Here is a 16,589-nt window from a genome sequence, read left to right as displayed (position 1 = left end):
CCTTTCTGTTTTTCATGAAATCTATTTTATATAAGTGTTTGTTCTAAAGATACACATTGAAGAAATTGTAGAAATCCTTCAGAAAGAATTTTGTTTTGCTTTTACTTAGGGATAGCTTTGGGCTCCTTGGGTGCCTCAGATGGTAAAAAGTCTGCCTGCAGTGCGGAAGACCTGGGTGTGATCCCTGGGTTGGGAAGATCCCCTGGAGGAGGGCTTGGCAACCCACTCCACTATCTTGCCTGAAAAATCCTATGGGCAGAGGATACTGGTGGGCTATACTCCAAGGGGTTACAAAGAGTCGGACATGACTGAGCGACTAAGCACAGCACAGGGATACATTTAGGGATACAACTTACTTAACTCATTCTTACAGCAAACGCTTGGGTTAGAACAGAAACTGTGGTACTGTCAGAAACAGAACTCTCCAGGGAGAAGGTGAGCACTAAGAGTATGATAACTTTACTGCTGGGTTACAGCTTTCATCTTAGGCTCCATCTTAGGTCATTATTTTCCTTAATTCAGTTTCCTGTTCTTCAACCCTTCCAGACTTCTGATCATTGTTGTTTCTTCAGGAAACCAGACCCAGGTGCTGCCCCAGTGCAACGACTCCGTGTCTGAACCAGCAGGCTCTGCGCCCTCAGTGGTGAGCACCCCTTACTGCTCAGGTGAGGATCCCACAGGACAGAAGACCCTACTCAACCCCTGAGGTCACTGCCCCATTGTCCCATTTCTCTCTCTTCAGACAGAAGACAGCTCCGCCTGGTGGACGGGGGCGGTCCCTGCACCGGGAGAGTGGAGATTCTTGACCAGGGCTTCTGGGGCACCATCTGTGATGACGGCTGGGACCTGGATGATGCCCACGTGGTGTGCAGGCAGCTGGGCTGTGGAGAAGCCCTTAATGCCACGGGGTCTGCTCACTTTGGGGCAGGATCAGGGCCCATCTGGCTGGACGACCTGAACTGCACAGGAAAGGAGTCCCACGTGTGGAAGTGCCCTTCCCGGGGCTGGGGGCAGCACGACTGCAGACACAAGCAGGACGCGGGGGTCATCTGCTCAGGTCCGCGCTGTACACTGTCCGCAGGCTGGGGGAGGGGTGGGGCCCTTGAGGACGCGGGTCTGAGCCCTGAGGGAGAGATGCTGAAAGGACCAGAGAAGGAAGCTTCCTCTCATGAAGCTGTCTTTCCAGCAGATGTGAAAACAAGGTGCTTTCACTTCCTTCTGCAGCAGCTGAGGTTCTGGTCCTTTCTTCTCAGCAGTGTTTCCTGGCAGGGCCGTTTCTTACAGTTTTTCTTGAAAGCAGGGCTCTCTCTCCAGTTACATAGAAAAAATTTAAACCCACGGTACTAGTTTCTGTTTGCTTCCCTAACAATTTACCAACTAGTGGTTTACAACAGCATATATTTATTTGCTTACTCTTCTCTAGCTTAGATGTCCAGCAGGGGTCTCACTGGGCTGGGATCAAGGCTTCAGCAGGGCCGCATCACTTTTGCGACTCTAGGGGAGAATCTGTTTCTTGCCTTTTCTAAGTTCTTGAAACCACCTACATTCCTTCCTTCACAGCACCCTTCATCCATTATCAGACCAGCAATGCTGCAGGCCTCCAACCATTATCCAGAGTCACATCTCTCTTTCTAGCCGGTGCTAAGAAAAATATTCCACGTTTAAGCATAGTGGGTCTAAGGATGTGATTAGACTGGGCTCATATTGTTAATATATCATCTCACCATCCCGAGGTCCTTACCTTAATCACATCAGTAAATCCCTCTTGTCAGGTATGGTAACATATTCACAGGTTGCAGAGATTGGGATGTGGACATTTTTGATTAATTATTATCCCTATCTCCCTAATATCCACATCACATCCCTTTGATATAGTCTTTAAAGATTTCATCAGGAAGCAGGATTCAGCTGCCCCTCCCTGACTAGTGCCCATGCAGTTTGGTCTTCCTCTCAGTTCATATCCACTACACCATTGTGGTAGAAATAGAAAGACAGACACAAATGGACAAAGTCAGTTAAAATGGAGGCGATGTCAGTCTTGTCATCTAGTGGGTGTCTCTTGAACAAGGTCAGAGATGACTGTTCACCATTTCTAGAAGAAAGGAAAACCTAGAACATCCAGCCAAGTTTTCACTGTGTCCTGTCTCCTCCCCTTTCAACCTTAGAGTTCCTGACTCTCAGGATGGTGAGCGAGGACCAGCAGTGTGCTGGGTGGCTGGAAGTTTTCTACAACGGGACCTGGGGCAGTGTCTGCCACAGCCCCATGGAAGACATCACTGTGTCCGTGATCTGCAGACAGCTTGGCTGTGGGGACAGTGGAACCCTCAACTCTTCTGTTGGTCTCAGGGAAGGTTCTAGACCCCGGTGGGTGGATGGAATCCACTGTCGGAAAACAGACGCCTCTCTCTGGCAGTGTCCTTCTGACCCTTGGAATTACACTTCATGCTCTCCCAAGGAGGAAGCCTATATCTCATGTGCAGGTGACTTACTGTCTGTTTCTGTGTGTCTGTCCCAGCCCTGTAGGATGCAGTGAGATTTGATATTTTAAAATCTAAGTGATGAGTTTAATTTGGGTCCACAAAATGATGAAAAGTGAAAATGTTAATTGCTCAGTTGTGCTCTTTGTGACCACATGGACTGTAGCCTGCCAGGCTCCTCTGTCCATGGGATTCTCCAGGCAAGAATGCTGGAATGGGTTACCATTCCCTTCTCCAGGGGTCATCCTGACCCAGGTATGAAAATCGGGTCTCCTATACTGCAGTCAGATTCTTTACTGTCTGAGCCACCAGAGAAGCTTAAATGAGGTAATAATGAAACATTTAATACATATATTCCAATCTTGTTTGTTAAATTTTTTAATTGAGATGTAATTCTCATAACATTATATTAGTTCTAAGTATAAAACATAGTGTTTATGTGTTTGTACATATTGGTAAATCACCACACATACAGTAATATCCATCACCACATGCAGTTACAATTTTTTTCTCTTATGATCCCACAAGTAAGAATTTGCATGCTGCAACTAAAACCCAGCACAACCAAATAAATAGTTAATTTTAAAAGAGAGTCTTATTTTCTTCATAGCATCATGGTTTTTTACCCACATAAGGTTTTCCCTGGTAGGTCAACTGGTAAAGAATCTGCCTGCCATGCAGGAGACCCTGGTTTGATACCTGAGCAGGGAAAATCCGCTGGAGAAGGATAGGCTACTCACTACAGTATTCTTATGCTTCCCTTATGACTCAGCTGGTTAAGAATCTGCCTGCAATGTGGGAGACCTGGGTTTGATCCCTGGGTTGGGAAGACTTCCTGGAGAAGGGAATGCCTACCCTTCCAGTATTCTCGCCTGGAGAATTCCATGGACTCTATACTCCAGGGGATTGCAAAGAGTTGGACATGACTGAGTGACTTTCACAAACACTGTATACAAAAATATTATCTTCTTTCTTATATACTGTCTTAAGATATCTTTCATGACAATATTTTTTCTCTAGAATGTTTTAAGATTTCTTATTTATTCATAGGAACTCTTTAAAAACAAACATCACTTAACTGTTTTTCTTAAATATTTTTGTAAGATTTTCCCCATATTTTACATATATTTTAAAGGTTGTATATGTGTATGGATTGGTTATGTGGTCAAATCTGTAATGTTTTACTTTTTTAACTGCTGCCTTTAGTGCAATGTTTCAAATGCCATTTTTTAATCTCAAAATAACATTGAATCAAGTTTTATTTCCTGCAAACAACTTTATAGTTCCACTAAAGAATATTCAGAACCTAATTTCAAATTTATTTATTTATCTGAATTGATTTTAATATGTGAGATGGTGTAACATCATCACCAGGTAAGAATTGGATTTTAGATATGTGATATCTTAGCTCGTTTTATTTTCTGCAAACAATTTTGTAGTCCCACTAAAGAATATTCAAAACCTAATTTCAAATTTATTTATTTATCTGAATTGATTTTACTATGTGAGATGGTGTAACATCATCACCAGGTAAGAATTGCATTTTAGATATGTGATATCTTAGCTCCATCACAAAATAAAAGCACATAGTTTCATGAGTTCATGGATATGACATCAAAAGTACAGGCAACAAAGCAAAAATAGACAAGTGGGAATATATCAAATAAAAAGCTTCCACAAACCAAATGAAAGATCAACAGAATGAAAAAGCAAGCTAGCACAATTATATAAGGTATTAATTTCCAAACATAATAAGGAACTCCTATAACTTAAGGGAAAAAAAAAACCCAACAAACTTAAAACCTAATAACTCAATTAAAAAATTGGCCAAGGGCTTGAATAGACATTTCTCTAAAGAAGACATACAAATGGCAATAGGTATATGAAAAAATGCTTGACATTGTCAGTCATCAGGGAAATGTAAATTAAAACCACAAAGAGGTATCATCTCACACATGTTAACCCCAACATTCTACATTCTTTAGACTTTCTCATCTAGTTTCTTAATTGGAATCTTACTTTTTTTAACTTCCCTTGATTTAGACAAGAGGAAAGACTGAAAGTGAAAAAAGTAAGATTCCAATTAAGAAACTAGATGAGAATGTCTAAAGAATGTAGAATGTTGGGGTTAATTTTAAAAAAAGGAACAAAAATTAATGGAAAAGAAGGTAAGCACAGGGTATAAATTTCCCTTTGGAGAAGGAAATGGCAACCCACTCCACTGTTTTTGCCTGGAGAATCATAGGGACAGGGGAGCCTGGTGGGCTGCCGTCTATGGGGTCGCACAGAGTCAGACACGACTGAAGTGACTTAGCAGCAGTAGCAAACTTCCCTTAGACACTAATTGAGTTTCATTAGAAGAATTTATCATACCTTTATTTTGTGTTTATTGTCATTATTTCACAATATTTTATGTTTTAAATTTATTCCTAGACTCAGGTGCTGTTGGGAAGGATCTTGCTGAATTTCCCCAAATAGAGGTGGCTATAAATATTTCCTTATTAGTTTTAAATTTTATTCCACCTTGGTCAGAGTAAATATTCTGTATGAATTCAAAGAGTGAAAGATTTTGTCCTATTATACGGTCACTTTGATAAAAGTTCCGAGTGCATGTACAGTAATGTGAACTCTTGCGTTGTTGGGTGTGTTGCTCTATGTGTTACTTAGCTAAACGTGCTGACTATGTTGTTGTACATCTACTGAATTCTTCTCTGTTTTTTGTATGTTTGGTCTGCATGCTACTGAAAAAGATCTGGTAATAATCCCCCATTTTGATTGTGATTTTGTCTATTTCTTCTTTTCACTCTGTCAAGTATGTTTCAAAGTTACGTTCTGTTACCTTTCTTGAATTTTGTTGTCTAAAATATCTTTATTAAGGGTGCATCTCATTATAATCATGAAAATTCCCTCTTTAATTCAGTGTATCTTGGCTTAAAGTCTACTTTCTGGGACATCGATATAGCTACTCCAGTTTTGTTACAGTTAGTACATTTTTTCCATCATTTTACTTTCAGCCATTCTTTGCTTTCATAATATAAGGTGGGCATTTTGCAAGTAACATTTGTGTCAATGTTGTTTTATCTTAATGCATTCACTGTAAATGCAGTTACTGATATTGATGTGTTGGTATCTGCCATTTGCTTTTAATTGATCCACATGCTTTATGTTCCTTTTTATCTCCTTTCCCCCCTCCTTTTACATTAAATAAATCTGTTATTATTCTAGATTTTCCTTTTTCCTTTTGATTTTCAGCACCTTTACTAGGAGTGGGGGTTTTCATACTCCTCCATTTATTTTTAAAAATATTCTCTATTGTTATATCTTCAGATATTAGTTCTGCAGTTCTGTCTGTCTGTCTCTGTATCTCTTCTCCCTCTCCTCCTCCTCTCTCTTCTCTTTCTCATCTCTCATCTTTCAGTTCAGTTCAGTTCAGTCGCTCACTCATGTCCAACTCTTTGTGACCCCATGAATCGCAGCACGCCAGGCCACCCTGTCCATCACCAACTCCCAGAGCTCACTCAGACTCACGCCCATGGAGTCAGTGATGCCATCCCGCCATCTCATCCTCTGTCGTCCCCTTCCCCCCTGCCCCCAATCCCTCCCAGCATCAGAGTCTTTTCCAATGAGTCAACTCTTCACATGAGGTGCCCAACGTACTGGAGTTTCAGCTTTAGCATCATTCCTTCCAAAGAAATCCCAGGGCTGATCTCCTTCAGAATGAACTGATTGGATCTCCTTGCAGTCCAAGGGACTCTCAAGAGTCTTCTCCAACACCACAGTTCAAAAGCATCAATTCTTTGGCGCTCAGCCTTCTTCACAGTCCAACTCTCACATCCGTACATGACTACTGGGAAACCATAGCCTTGACTAGATGGACCTTAGTCAGCAAAGTAATGTCTCTGCTTTTGAATATGCTGTCTAGGTTGGTCATAACTTTCCTTCCAAGGAGTAAGTGTCTTTTAATTTCATGGCTGCAGTCACCGGACTCCTCTAATCACTATATTCTAAGTTCTATATAAAATTGTTTTAACTTATTCATTCACTTTTTAAACCTAGATATTTTATTTTAGGTTGGCAATAGTTCCTTAAACATTTTTATTTATTTATAATTATTTGTTATTTTTTTCATCTTTTTACCTGCTTATTCTCTTCTTCTCTCATTTCCCCTAAATACATTGATTGTAGTCAAAACCCTTATCTGCTAAGTCCAGCATTTCTATCATGTGTGTCTCTGCATTCTCTTATCTTTTTTCACTTTGGTCATTTGTCATGTTATCCTAGCTTGTCAAATGTCATGTCACTTTTTATTGAGTGCTATAAATTATATATGAAAAAGTAAGATACTCCTGATACATTTTCTAACACCTGAAAGGATTTACCCTTTGTTTTCCTAGGCAGGTAGGGGGAAGGGGTGTGTACCACCCAAACATCTAAATAGAACCTAAAACTGAGCTGTAACAAGTATGGGTTGCAGTTTTGGTAGCACTCAGTCCACCTCTGATTTCTCTGTCCCTATGACATAGGCTTTCAGAGATTTCAGTTCAGAGCCTATATTCTTTGGTAGCTAAGTACTCAAAATAATGAGAAAGACTCAGCTTTCCAAGTCTTTTTATATAGTTCTCTAGCTTTCTGCCCTTCACAGCTTATATACTGGGCAAATATTTGAGGAGAAAACCTGCTGTGTGAGAGATGCTCTCAAGACTCTAATTTTGTCTCTCTAGCACCAGGTAAACCCCAGATTATCCTGGCTTCCTGTCACAACAGTAGTCTTCTGCTTGTTGGAGCCCAGATTCTGAATCATTAATTTATGCAATGAACTGGCAAATTCCCACAGAGAAAAAGAAGCTATAGATCCTGGACTAACATTGAAATAATCTCCACTCTTTAGAATTTTGGCATATTTAGTCCATGTTGTGTTAACAAATGTCAAATACACTTACTGTTTCTTAGAAAACATTTTCCAGCTTTTAAAGTTGTATCTAGAAAGACCGAGCAAGACACATTGGCCTGCTGTGAACTCCTCCATTCTCCCTGTAAATGGAAAATTTTAGGTTTAATTCTCTACTTCATTATTTACTTAAAGTGCAGCACAGATAGACATTATTTAACTTTTCTTTACCTACTTTTTTTTTAACCTTTCCTCCTACTTTTCAACCTTATTAATTCTCTTGCCACTGCTATAAGAAACTAGACCCAGCTGCTGCCCAGTGCAATGCTGCTGCTGCCGCTGCTAAGTCCCTTCAGTCTTATCAGACTCTTAGCGACCTCATGGACTGCAGCCTACCAGGCTCCTCTGTCTATGGGATTGTCCAGGCAGCACTGGAGTGGGTTGCCATTGCCTTCTGCACGAGTGCAAAGACTCCATATCAGAACCAGCAGAGTCTGCAGCCTCAGAGGAGAGCGCCTCCTACTGCTCAGGTGATGGTCCCACAGGACAGAATACCCTTCTCATTCTCCATGTCAACGCCCGGTGTCCCATTTCTCTCTCCTCAGGTAGCAGACAGCTCCGCCTCGTGGACGGGGGCGGTCCCTGCGCCGGGAGAGTGGAGATCCTTGACCAGGGCTCCTGGGGCACCATCTGTGATTACAGCTGGGACCTGGATGATGCCCGCGTGGTGTGCAGACAGCTGGGCTGTGGAAAAGCCCTCCAAGCCACTGTTTCTTCTTCCTTTGGGGCGGGATCAGGGCCCATTTGGCTGAACAACGTGAAGTGCACAGGAAAGGAGTCCCACGTGTGGAGGTGCTCTTCCTGGGGCTGGGGAAAGCACTACTGTGATCACAGCCAGGATGCAGGAGTCATCTGCTCAGGTATGGTCAGTTCATGCCCACTAGCTAGGAGAATGGAAAGTTCCAAGAAAGCTGGTGTCTGATCAGAGGGACAATAGCGGACTGGTGAGCTAGAGAGGACCAAGACAACTACCCATCCTCCCTGAGTGCCCTGTAGCTGTGAGCAATGAGCTTCATATACTTTCCTCTTACAAGTCTCTGCTATTCTGTTCTTCTCCAGTGCTCTTACCTGACACTAAAATAGCTTTACTTATTCTCCCAGTTAAATAAATCCTCATCATTTTTTTTCATTATTCACTTTTTGTAAGAGTGAAACATTTGCTAACAGACACATGCACACTCCCTTTGCACGGGAAGGCTATGAGTGGGAGGGACAAAAAATGAGGATGTACTTTCCTGGGTGGAGTTGTTTCTATACAGACAGTGTGAGACATTATTTTGCACTAGGTCAGTATGAGTGGAGGCTACTCCTACTGTAGGAGGATATCATTTACATGTGGAGAGGGTGTATCCCTACAGGGGTTATCATTTAACAGATCAGAGATTCTTATGGATTTGTGCCAGATTTCAAGATTCCTTTGCAAATTTAGACATAAATGTTCATAGTTCTTTGATGGTAGAGAATTGCTGATGGAATGGTCTGAGTCATATATTCTTCCATTGTTCCTAGAAAAGTCTCTCTCTCAAATTTTTCCTTTAAAATAGCTGTATAAGTGTAAACTTTGGAGGAACACTTAGCCATGCACTGACAAGTCAAAGGTGGTGGTAATAAAACTTGAATTTCTGTGTTTTATGTTAAGAGATTATATAGTTTATATTTGATGACTTCAATGATATAAGAGAATTGCATTTGAGGGCTTATTTGGAGTAAGTGGACAAATATAATTTTTGAAGAAGTTGGAAAAGGTTTTATAGTAGCTGGGAGGAAGGAGAATCGCAAAGGGAGCTGATGAAGGCAAGTGTGAGGTTCTCTGAGCAGCACTGAGGGGCCAAGTGTGGTGTGAAGGATGCTACGTGTGGCTAAGGACGCAGGATGTGTACACAGCAAGAGACCAGACAAGGATATGTCTTTACTATATTTAATATCTTCACTCACATCTGCCTTCTATTTAATAATTTTCTTGGAATTATCACACACTTATTCTTCCATGTAAACTTTAAAATCAAGGAGAAAATAAAAAAGATATACTATATCTCAGAAGTCTCTATCCTGATACGTATAAGACTTTATTGATTATTCAGCATATATTTGAGTATTTCACAGGTATCAGGGTATATAAAACAGAATACAAGAAATACCTTTTTCTTGTTCTTTCTAAATTTTTAATCTCATAGAATTATTATAACAATATCAGTAACCTCAGATATGCAGATGACACCACCCTAATGGCAGAAAGTAAAGAGGAACAGAGGAGAGCCTCTTGATGAAAGTGGAAGAGAAGAGTGAAAAAGCTGGCTTGAAACTCCACATTCAAAAAACTAATATCATGGCATCCAGTCCCATCACTTCATGGCAAAGAGATGAGGAAAAAATGGAAACAGCAATAGACTTTATTTTCTTGGGCTCCAAAATCACTGTAGACTGTGACTGCAGCCATGAAATTAAAAGACGCTTGCTCCTTGGAAGAAAAGCTTTGACAAACCTAGACAGCATATTAAAAAGCAGAGACATTACTTTGTGACAAATGTCCATATCTTCAAAGCTATAGTTTTTTTTCCCAGTAGTTATGTATGGACGTGAGAGTTGGATCATAAAGAAGGCTGAGCGCTAAAGAGTTGATACTTTTGAACTGTGGTGCTGGAGAAGACTCTGGAGAGTCCCTTGGACAGCAAGGAGATCAAATCAGTCAATCCTAAAGAAATCAACCCTGAATAACTCATTGGAAGAATGTACGCTGGAGCTGAAGCTCCAATATTTTGGCCACATGATAGAAGAAATGACTCATTGGAAAAGACCCTGAGGCTGGGAAAGATTGAAGACCGGAGAAGAAGGGGATGACAGAGGATGAGATGGTTGGATGGCATCAATGACTCAATGGATATGAGTTTGAGTAAACTCAGGGAGATAGTGAAGGACAGGGAAGCCTGGAGGGTTGCAGTCCATGGGGTCACAAAGAGTTGGACACGACTGAGTGACTGAGCAACAAAAACAACCAGTTAAACAAAAATGCTTTAATTAGAATCCATAGCATGTAACCAAACTCCAAGCCAGGGGAGGCTAGGGCTCCTAACCTGGGCCTCTCTGGGGAGATGGAAATGGATAAATAATAGAAGGCAAGCAGATCATCCTCTCCCTCATCATTCATTCTTATATCAGTGGTCAGGCTAATCCTTCAGTTCTTTGATTTCTGTGGTGTCTTTTCTGTTCTCTCCTGCTCTCTCTAGTAGATTTTTATTCTGTTACATCCTTCTTTTTGAGACTTCAAAGTTCACATACTTATGCACTCAGAGTCCTTGACCGGGACAGATTCCACCATTAGGTACATAACCATGAGCACACTCAGAAACCAGGCAAATTATTTTAAAAAGTGTTCTTTATGATTTGTAGGGTTTTTTTTTCCCATTGGATTACCTTTTCTCTGTCCAAATAGGGTCTCTGAAGGATGAAATCATGATCATGAGTCTTTTCCTTGGTCTCTCTCTTACTCCATCCACTCCCCGTTTAACCTACCACTCACACCACCTCACTCCCCACAGAAGCTCTTCCCTTGTGGAGTGTCCTTTCCATCTATTTGTAGCTCTTGAGATCATTTCTTCTTTTCTGCATTGGTGGGGGAATTGGGAAAGGGTAGCAGTGTTAGGTGAAAATGGGAGAAGCACAGGGGATAAAAGGTGTTAAAATCTTGTTGAACAAGTATTTGGTTTCCAAACCTATGTTTCAACACTATTGAGGCTTTTGCAGTTTAGAAATTTCTAAAATATATACGGCTTGTTTGCACTCTGCTATCTTCCTCTCACTCCCCTTTATCATAGCTTACTGGCTTCTTATCTCAGAAATCCAAATAGGAAAGGAATATGCAGTTGGCATATAGTGTTCAGTTCAGTCCAGTTCAGTCGCTCAGTTGTGTCCGACTCTTTGCGACCCCATGAATCGCAGCACGCCAGGCCTCCCTGTCCATCACCAACTCCCGGAGTTCACTCAGACTCATGTGCATCAAGTCTGTGATGACATCCAGCCATCTCATCCTCTGTCGTCCCCTTCTCCTCTCGCCCCCAATCCCTCCCAGCATCAGAGTCTTTTCCGATGAGTCAACTCTTCTCATGAGGTGGCCAAAGTACTGGAGTTTCAGCTTTAGCATCATTCCTTCCAAAGAAATCCCAGGGTTGATCTCCTTCAGAATGGACTGGTTGGATCTCCTTGCAGTCCAAGGGACTCTCAAGAGTCTTCTCCAACACCACAGTTCAAAAGCATCAATTCTTTGGCGCTCAGCCTTCTTCACAGTCCAACTCTCACATCCGTACATGACTACTGGGAAACCATAGCCTTGACTAGATGGACCTTAGTCAGCAAAGTAATGTCTCTGCTTTTGAATATGCTGTCTAGGTTGGTCATAACTTTCCTTCCAAGGAGTAAGTGTCTTTTAATTTCATGGCTGCAGTCACCGGACTCCTCTAATCACTATATTCTAAGTTCTATATAAAATTGTTTTAACTTATTCATTCACTTTTTAAACCTAGATATTTTATTTTAGGTTGGCAATAGTTCCTTAAACATTTTTATTTATTTATAATTATTTGTTATTTTTTTCATCTTTTTACCTGCTTATTCTCTTCTTCTCTCATTTCCCCTAAATACATTGATTGTAGTCAAAACCCTTATCTGCTAAGTCCAGCATTTCTATCATGTGTGTCTCTATATTCTCTTATCTTTTTTCACTTTGGTCATTTGTCATGTTATCCTAGCTTGTCAAATGTCATGTCACTTTTTATTGAGTGCTATAAATTATATATGAAAAAGTAAGATACTCCTGATACATTTTCTAACACCTGAAAGGATTTACCCTTTGTTTTCCTAGGCAGGTAGGGGGAAGGGGTGTGTACCACCCAAACATCTAAATAGAACCTAAAACTGAGCTGTAACAAGTATGGGTTGCAGTTTTGGTAGCACTCAGTCCACCTCTGATTTCTCTGTCCCTATGACATAGGCTTTCAGAGATTTCAGTTCAGAGCCTATATTCTTTGGTAGCTAAGTACTCAAAATAATGAGAAAGACTCAGCTTTCCAAGTCTTTTTATATAGTTCTCTAGCTTTCTGCCCTTCACAGCTTATATACTGGGCAAATATTTGAGGAGAAAACCTGCTGTGTGAGAGATGCTCTCAAGACTCTAATTTTGTCTCTCTAGCACCAGGTAAACCCCAGATTATCCTGGCTTCCTGTCACAACAGTAGTCTTCTGCTTGTTGGAGCCCAGATTCTGAATCATTAATTTATGCAATGAACTGGCAAATTCCCACAGAGAAAAAGAAGCTATAGATCCTGGACTAACATTGAAATAATCTCCACTCTTTAGAATTTTGGCATATTTAGTCCATGTTGTGTTAACAAATGTCAAATACACTTACTGTTTCTTAGAAAACATTTTCCAGCTTTTAAAGTTGTATCTAGAAAGACCGAGCAAGACACATTGGCCTGCTGTGAACTCCTCCATTCTCCCTGTAAATGGAAAATTTTAGGTTTAATTCTCTACTTCATTATTTACTTAAAGTGCAGCACAGATAGACATTATTTAACTTTTCTTTACCTACTTTTTTTTTAACCTTTCCTCCTACTTTTCAACCTTATTAATTCTCTTGCCACTGCTATAAGAAACTAGACCCAGCTGCTGCCCAGTGCAATGCTGCTGCTGCCGCTGCTAAGTCCCTTCAGTCTTATCAGACTCTTAGCGACCTCATGGACTGCAGCCTACCAGGCTCCTCTGTCTATGGGATTGTCCAGGCAGCACTGGAGTGGGTTGCCATTGCCTTCTGCACGAGTGCAAAGACTCCATATCAGAACCAGCAGAGTCTGCAGCCTCAGAGGAGAGCGCCTCCTACTGCTCAGGTGATGGTCCCACAGGACAGAATACCCTTCTCATTCTCCATGTCAACGCCCGGTGTCCCATTTCTCTCTCCTCAGGTAGCAGACAGCTCCGCCTCGTGGACGGGGGCGGTCCCTGCGCCGGGAGAGTGGAGATCCTTGACCAGGGCTCCTGGGGCACCATCTGTGATTACAGCTGGGACCTGGATGATGCCCGCGTGGTGTGCAGACAGCTGGGCTGTGGAAAAGCCCTCCAAGCCACTGTTTCTTCTTCCTTTGGGGCGGGATCAGGGCCCATTTGGCTGAACAACGTGAAGTGCACAGGAAAGGAGTCCCACGTGTGGAGGTGCTCTTCCTGGGGCTGGGGAAAGCACTACTGTGATCACAGCCAGGATGCAGGAGTCATCTGCTCAGGTATGGTCAGTTCATGCCCACTAGCTAGGAGAATGGAAAGTTCCAAGAAAGCTGGTGTCTGATCAGAGGGACAATAGCGGACTGGTGAGCTAGAGAGGACCAAGACAACTACCCATCCTCCCTGAGTGCCCTGTAGCTGTGAGCAATGAGCTTCATATACTTTCCTCTTACAAGTCTCTGCTATTCTGTTCTTCTCCAGTGCTCTTACCTGACACTAAAATAGCTTTACTTATTCTCCCAGTTAAATAAATCCTCATCATTTTTTTTCATTATTCACTTTTTGTAAGAGTGAAACATTTGCTAACAGACACATGCACACTCCCTTTGCACGGGAAGGCTATGAGTGGGAGGGACAAAAAATGAGGATGTACTTTCCTGGGTGGAGTTGTTTCTATACAGACAGTGTGAGACATTATTTTGCACTAGGTCAGTATGAGTGGAGGCTACTCCTACTGTAGGAGGATATCATTTACATGTGGAGAGGGTGTATCCCTACAGGGGTTATCATTTAACAGATCAGAGATTCTTATGGATTTGTGCCAGATTTCAAGATTCCTTTGCAAATTTAGACATAAATGTTCATAGTTCTTTGATGGTAGAGAATTGCTGATGGAATGGTCTGAGTCATATATTCTTCCATTGTTCCTAGAAAAGTCTCTCTCTCAAATTTTTCCTTTAAAATAGCTGTATAAGTGTAAACTTTGGAGGAACACTTAGCCATGCACTGACAAGTCAAAGGTGGTGGTAATAAAACTTGAATTTCTGTGTTTTATGTTAAGAGATTATATAGTTTATATTTGATGACTTCAATGATATAAGAGAATTGCATTTGAGGGCTTATTTGGAGTAAGTGGACAAATATAATTTTTGAAGAAGTTGGAAAAGGTTTTATAGTAGCTGGGAGGAAGGAGAATCGCAAAGGGAGCTGATGAAGGCAAGTGTGAGGTTCTCTGAGCAGCACTGAGGGGCCAAGTGTGGTGTGAAGGATGCTACGTGTGGCTAAGGACGCAGGATGTGTACACAGCAAGAGACCAGACAAGGATATGTCTTTACTATATTTAATATCTTCACTCACATCTGCCTTCTATTTAATAATTTTCTTGGAATTATCACACACTTATTCTTCCATGTAAACTTTAAAATCAAGGAGAAAATAAAAAAGATATACTATATCTCAGAAGTCTCTATCCTGATACGTATAAGACTTTATTGATTATTCAGCATATATTTGAGTATTTCACAGGTATCAGGGTATATAAAACAGAATACAAGAAATACCTTTTTCTTGTTCTTTCTAAATTTTTAATCTCATAGAATTATTATAACAATATCAGTAACCTCAGATATGCAGATGACACCACCCTAATGGCAGAAAGTAAAGAGGAACAGAGGAGAGCCTCTTGATGAAAGTGGAAGAGAAGAGTGAAAAAGCTGGCTTGAAACTCCACATTCAAAAAACTAATATCATGGCATCCAGTCCCATCACTTCATGGCAAAGAGATGAGGAAAAAATGGAAACAGCAATAGACTTTATTTTCTTGGGCTCCAAAATCACTGTAGACTGTGACTGCAGCCATGAAATTAAAAGACGCTTGCTCCTTGGAAGAAAAGCTTTGACAAACCTAGACAGCATATTAAAAAGCAGAGACATTACTTTGTGACAAATGTCCATATCTTCAAAGCTATAGTTTTTTTTCCCAGTAGTTATGTATGGACGTGAGAGTTGGATCATAAAGAAGGCTGAGCGCTAAAGAGTTGATACTTTTGAACTGTGGTGCTGGAGAAGACTCTGGAGAGTCCCTTGGACAGCAAGGAGATCAAATCAGTCAATCCTAAAGAAATCAACCCTGAATAACTCATTGGAAGAATGTACGCTGGAGCTGAAGCTCCAATATTTTGGCCACATGATAGAAGAAATGACTCATTGGAAAAGACCCTGAGGCTGGGAAAGATTGAAGACCGGAGAAGAAGGGGATGACAGAGGATGAGATGGTTGGATGGCATCAATGACTCAATGGATATGAGTTTGAGTAAACTCAGGGAGATAGTGAAGGACAGGGAAGCCTGGAGGGTTGCAGTCCATGGGGTCACAAAGAGTTGGACACGACTGAGTGACTGAGCAACAAAAACAACCAGTTAAACAAAAATGCTTTAATTAGAATCCATAGCATGTAACCAAACTCCAAGCCAGGGGAGGCTAGGGCTCCTAACCTGGGCCTCTCTGGGGAGATGGAAATGGATAAATAATAGAAGGCAAGCAGATCATCCTCTCCCTCATCATTCATTCTTATATCAGTGGTCAGGCTAATCCTTCAGTTCTTTGATTTCTGTGGTGTCTTTTCTGTTCTCTCCTGCTCTCTCTAGTAGATTTTTATTCTGTTACATCCTTCTTTTTGAGACTTCAAAGTTCACATACTTATGCACTCAGAGTCCTTGACCGGGACAGATTCCACCATTAGGTACATAACCATGAGCACACTCAGAAACCAGGCAAATTATTTTAAAAAGTGTTCTTTATGATTTGTAGGGTTTTTTTTTCCCATTGGATTACCTTTTCTCTGTCCAAATAGGGTCTCTGAAGGATGAAATCATGATCATGAGTCTTTTCCTTGGTCTCTCTCTTACTCCATCCACTCCCCGTTTAACCTACCACTCACACCACCTCACTCCCCACAGAAGCTCTTCCCTTGTGGAGTGTCCTTTCCATCTATTTGTAGCTCTTGAGATCATTTCTTCTTTTCTGCATTGGTGGGGGAATTGGGAAAGGGTAGCAGTGTTAGGTGAAAATGGGAGAAGCACAGGGGATAAAAGGTGTTAAAATCTTGTTGAACAAGTATTTGGTTTCCAAACCTATGTTTCAACACTATTGAGGCTTTTGCAGTTTAGAAATTTCTA

General features: G+C 41.3%; 1 protein-coding gene across 1 annotated transcript in view; it reads left to right on the top strand.

The window, feature by feature from the left end:
• The window catches only part of LOC138077654 (antigen WC1.1-like), a 70,394-nt gene that overhangs the window by 17,881 nt on the left and 35,924 nt on the right, over positions 1 to 16,589 (top strand). Inside the window, exons 5-8 of the mRNA XM_068969761.1 lie at positions 573 to 665; positions 743 to 1,057; positions 2,166 to 2,480; positions 7,971 to 8,285. Coding sequence (XP_068825862.1) covers positions 573 to 665; positions 743 to 1,057; positions 2,166 to 2,480; positions 7,971 to 8,285 — 1,038 coding nt within the window. The remainder of the gene's footprint in view (positions 1 to 572; positions 666 to 742; positions 1,058 to 2,165; positions 2,481 to 7,970; positions 8,286 to 16,589) is intronic.

The sequence above is a fragment of the Capricornis sumatraensis genome, chromosome 4, assembly GCF_032405125.1.
Source record: "Capricornis sumatraensis isolate serow.1 chromosome 4, serow.2, whole genome shotgun sequence".
Taxonomy (NCBI): Eukaryota; Metazoa; Chordata; class Mammalia; order Artiodactyla; family Bovidae; genus Capricornis; species Capricornis sumatraensis.
Note: the sequence above shows the minus strand (reverse complement) of the source record. Positions and strands in the feature narration are given on the sequence as shown.